Raw genomic sequence first — 5,406 nt, forward strand, 5'->3', positions numbered from 1 at the left:
ATATATATATATATATATATATATATATATATATATATGCATGTATACACATTTGTGTATATATATATAATATATAATATAATATATATATATATTATATATATATATATATATATAGTAAGTGTATTGAGATATTAAAAGAAGAAATATTAATAATGAATGGTCAGAGATCTAAAAACTAGAAAATCACTTCTACCTGTACGTTGTAAGAATATTATGACAGTTGGATGTTTTCATCCAATATCCTTATCAGTCTAACATAAAATGTATTCTATATGTATAATAAATATATTCAGATATTCCTCCATGCCCTAAGCAAATGAAGCCAAACTGATATATAGCCTTAAACCTATTAGAGGTGAAACACTTTATTTCTTTGAACGAGGTATAAGACTGACACCTTTAACTTCAAATTCTGGATGTTTTGATGCAGCATGCTTCCGCAAACTGCTTTCAAATCGATAGCTTATACCACACAATTGACACTGAATAGGCTTCTCACCTGTATGAACTCTTGAGTGTACCTTCAAACTCTGAGACACATAAAAGGCAGCTGGGCAGTACTGACATTTATAGTGTTTGACTTCATCATGAATCTTCTTGTGTTTTTTGCAAATTACCACAAGAATTAAAACCACGAGAGCATATTTTACACTTATATGGGGGATCTGAAGCATGAATGTTAATATGAAATTTATAGTAACCAAGGCGAGAAAATGCTTGCCACACTGTTCCCCATCTATATGGTTTGTCATCACTATGAACTGTCTGGTGATTTTCTAAGTGAACCTTCTGAGTAAATCTTGAATCACAAAGTTTACAAGCATAAGGCTTATTACCATTATGCACTTCAATATGTCTTTTAAGGGCTTCTCTTTGTCTAAATGACTTTGAACAAACTGAACATTTAAAGGGTCTTTCTCCAGTGTGCTTCCTCATATGCCTTGTCAGGTCTGAAGAGCTAGAAAACTTATGGTTACATATATTACATGGATACCACCTCTTTCCATTGATTTGATGATCTCGTGTTTTTTACGACAGCGAAAGACCTGCTCTTCTTCATTATATACTTTCTGCCCTGACCTTAATTTGACTTCATTTTTGATGCTTTCTGGTTGAATATTATTGCTTTTTCTCTTGTCTGCTTCATAACTGTGGCGAAAATGATGCTTACTATCTGTCGTATGTTCAACTGCTTTAATTTTCACATCCCCTTTGCCTTTCAATATAGTTTTCTTCCTTGCTATTGAGGTGTTGTGGTAATACTCTTAACTGTTTATTTAGTGACTGATTATCTTTAACAGTATTTCTCAACTTTCTCTTTGGTAGTTTCTTTGGAGTGGGGAATTCTGCATTATCATTGGTCACCTCTGAAGTTAAAGTTCTGTTTTACTGTCTGACACTTTGAAAATTTCTTTCCTACTATCTGTAACAAGTGGTTCAATTAAAGAATGATCTTCAGTCACCAAAGTTTGCTCTTTTAAGGGATTCATGTCTGTTTGGATTGTTTCGCAAATGCTGATATCAATAACTGAATTCATATTATCTGTTCTTGCATTTTCTTTTATTTTTTCTGTGTGCACTTGCTGTGAGCAAGATTCCTCTTCACATTTAGGATCTAAATTAATAATATCTGCAACATCATCATCAATTTGTTTCCAACTTGAATATCTGGTTAGGTCTTCAGAATTCTCTCCATGTTTTGATGCTGTTATGAGTTCTGGGCTATGAAGTATCAATCTGTCAGTTTCTAATTCATAACATTCTTTTCCATTGATTTCTGATAATGAACTCCTGCTGCTGCATGAAATTTCATCTTGTACCATCAACTGATCTTCATTTTCATGGTGTTTGGCAGTATGTCTCTTCAATTTTGCTTTTGTAAAACATGACTTTCCACAGATAAGACACCTATTCTTGACTACATCATTTTTATTAGTGGTGAACCTCCTTCTCTTATTTGGGTCTTTATTCAAACCTGGGAGAGAATTATCACTGGTAGAACACGTTTCTCTTTTATCAGTGATTAGCAGAGCAGGTTCCCTGACCGCTTCAGGATTACATTCATTTGCTTTTTTCTGTAATATATCTCCCTTCTGAAGTTCATTAATTTCAGTGTCCTTTTCAAATACAAATTTCTGACTGTCTTCATCAGAATGGAGTATATTGGCATCTGCTACTTCATTTTGTATTTTTGTGAGTTCTTGGATATTTACATTATGAGGCACTGAGTCATGAGTCTCTAAGTTACCATCTTGTCTTTCTGCTGTTTGAACTAAATTCTCAGGATTATCTGGATATCTTAGTTCTTCCCCAAATTCTAAATCAGACATGACAAAGTCATCACCAATGTCTATATCCGTGGTGAGAAAACCTTCAAAATTGAAGTCAAGTACTGGACTAAATAGATTTGCATATGAGGTTTCTGTTTCACTCTCTGGACTTGATTTCCCTTTTTCAACCTGATCAACTTTAGGTATATCATGCTCTAAGCACATTTTGTTTTTCTTCATCTTGTGACAGTCTTCTAGCACTACTTGGCACTCTTGCATTCTTCTGAAATAAGCCGTTATATTTCTTGTTCTGTGAGCAATATGGGAGGGAGAAGTGTCGTGGGGCTTACAGGTACTTGAACTATGCCTCTCAACTAAGCCAAGAGCACTGAACAACATGTTTTGTTCAAATGGGTAATTGAAGCCATCTGCAAAGCTAACTTCCATGCTATCTTTCTTGCCTGATCCATAATTCATTTCTATTTCACCTTTGAAAGCTGAGGTACTTTCAACATCTGACTCTCTTGACTCACTAACAGGCATATCTTCTGAATTACAAGATTGATCATTCGTTTCTTTAAAATCTGCAGTAAAATCAAACTCCTGAATATTATTTTCCTTATTCTCACTATGCTTTGGTTCATTATTAATCTGATATGTTCTGGATGCTCTTCTTCCTGCTGTCTTTTTAATCCTCAACACTGGACTTTCCTCCAATTTTTTTGTTGATTTTGATAAAGCACCAGATAAACCTTGAAATCTTTTGCTTCGCCTTACACTATCTGGCATTCCCGCCTGAAATTTCTTACTGATTTTCTTACCTACACCATTTTTTAGTATCTGGCTTGAAGTAGTTCCATTAGTTACTCTACACTTATAGCTCCTTTGATTGCTCATCATTTTCTGCTGGCCTCTTGTGGGAGTAATTCTTTTTTCATGAACAATTTCATTAAGCCCTTGAGCCTGTGCTAATTTACTTTGATTTCTGGGTGGTCGACCCCTACGCCTTGCCTTTGGTGGGCTGTCTGTGTTTGGGGTGCATATAATCTCATGAATGTTATGAGTCATATTTCTTGAATTGCTCTCTGTGACTTCAGTTTCTTTAGAAGGCTCAATATCTGTCACTCTTTCTTGATTTAGAAAAGAATTACAGCCTTCAGTACTACTTTCAGCTATTACAGTTGCAATGGTTTTTGCTTGTTGTTCTGGGCTTTCATTTCCATCTCCCATAACTATGGACTGAGTTTTACTACCTAGATCTCCAGTATCAGATTCATGCAATTCATTTTCCTCTACACTTGTAATGTTTCCACTATAAAAAAGTTGAAGCATAATTTGAGCTGCTTCTGTTTCACTAAAAGTAAAGTCATCAGATCCTTGACTGCTACTAGTTCTGGATATTGATGTGGGTGACTGACATTCTTGGGAAACATTATCAACAGTGTCTTGACAAGGAGAACTTTTCACCACAGGAGTGATTTTACAGCTACGAAGATTTTCATAATCAGTTTCTGAAGCATCCTGTAATGGGGTTGCAATTTCCAGTGTAAAATCCTGTCCCTCCATTTCTTTAACATTAGTAATATCTTCAACCACAATGGATGGTAGTAATTCTGGTTGCAATTCTTGTGATGACAATGGTTGTGATGGAGTAGTTCTGCAGCTTTTCAAGGAGGAAGACAGAATATATGAACTTCTATTCATGGTCCTTTCGGAATTAAATCTGTCCATATTAAACTCCTTCTTTTCTTCAGACCCCACAAAAGACTTACTTCCCCTTGTCATCTCAGGCATTTTCCCCATCTTGATATCATCTCTAATTTTATCATTTTTCTGACTTTCAGTGCCTCTACTTGAAGTACTGGCTCTTTCCAGAACTTTGTGATTTTTTAAGATTGCAGGTTTCTTGGGTGACACATATGGAAGATCAAAAAAGTTATTATGAAGGACAATCACTTTACGTGCATACTTTATTGGCTGGGACTGACTGGTATTGATGGTTACTGGATCTAGTTCACTACTATCACACTGAATTCCTACGCTTACCCTTTTGACTAAGGGATTTTTTGAACTTCGTGATTTTTGTGAAGAGGCTAGTTTCTTAATTACTTGTCTCTCTGACAAAGTGAATTTTCTAGGGCTAACCAATTTTGCTTCTGATGTGCTACAGGCACATCTACAAGGTCTATTCATACCTGTGGCTTTTACTGTTTGTTCTGTGACTGTACGTCTCTGGAAATTTCTGTTCACTTTTTTTACATAGATCCGTTTGCCTCTTCTAACTCTTAGGTCATTATCTGCTTCAAAATTAATGAAGCAATTTTTAGTTTCAACGCCACAGTTATTCCCTCCATCAGGAAGTTCGTTGATATCAACAACAACTTGAGGCACTTCTGGCTTGCTGTACAACTTAATGACAACGGGTGATTTCTTCATATCTTCTGCCATTCTGATGCTCTTGTGGTGATACTCTGAGAAAATATAAGATCAGATATTAAGATTACTCGAGACAATAATAAATAGGACCTAAAAAGTTATGTTTAATTTTATTGATCTATTTTATCACTTGACTTTAATGTTTTGCATCTCTACTGAGTAACTATATAGCAATTTAAATGAAAAAAAAAGAAAAGAAAAGAAAAAGAAAAAGAAGAAAAAAAATATATACATATATCTATCTATCTATCTATCTATCTATCTCTCTCTCTCTCTCTCTCTCTCTCTCTCTCTCTCTCTCTCTCTCTCTCTCTCTCTCTCTATATATATATATAATATATAATATATATATATATATACATATATATATTATATATATATATATATATATATATATATACACACATACATACATACATACACATACACACACACACACACACACACACACACACACACACACACACACACACACCACACACACCACACACACACACACACACATGCATATATATATATATATATATATATATATATAATATATATATATATATGATATATATATACATATATATATATATTATATATATATATATTATAATATATATAATATATATATTATATATATATAATGTATATATATGATATATAATTATGTATATTTATATATATATTATATATATATATATATCTATGT

The 5,406-nt window shown here is 33.6% G+C and overlaps 1 protein-coding gene across 1 annotated transcript; it reads right to left on the bottom strand.

The window, feature by feature from the left end:
* Positions 1–354: 354 nt before the first annotated feature.
* LOC119568357 lies at positions 355–5,002 on the bottom strand. The gene is given in 5 exon segments (XM_037916819.1): positions 355–611; positions 613–1,016; positions 1,019–1,232; positions 1,234–1,365; positions 1,368–5,002. Coding segments are annotated over 5 exon segments (4,347 nt in total). The 5' UTR covers positions 4,722–5,002; the 3' UTR covers positions 355–368.
* Between the last annotated feature and the right edge of the window lie 404 nt (positions 5,003–5,406).

Source organism: Penaeus monodon, chromosome 4 (genome assembly GCF_015228065.2).
Source record: "Penaeus monodon isolate SGIC_2016 chromosome 4, NSTDA_Pmon_1, whole genome shotgun sequence".
NCBI classification, from domain to species: Eukaryota; Metazoa; Arthropoda; class Malacostraca; order Decapoda; family Penaeidae; genus Penaeus; species Penaeus monodon.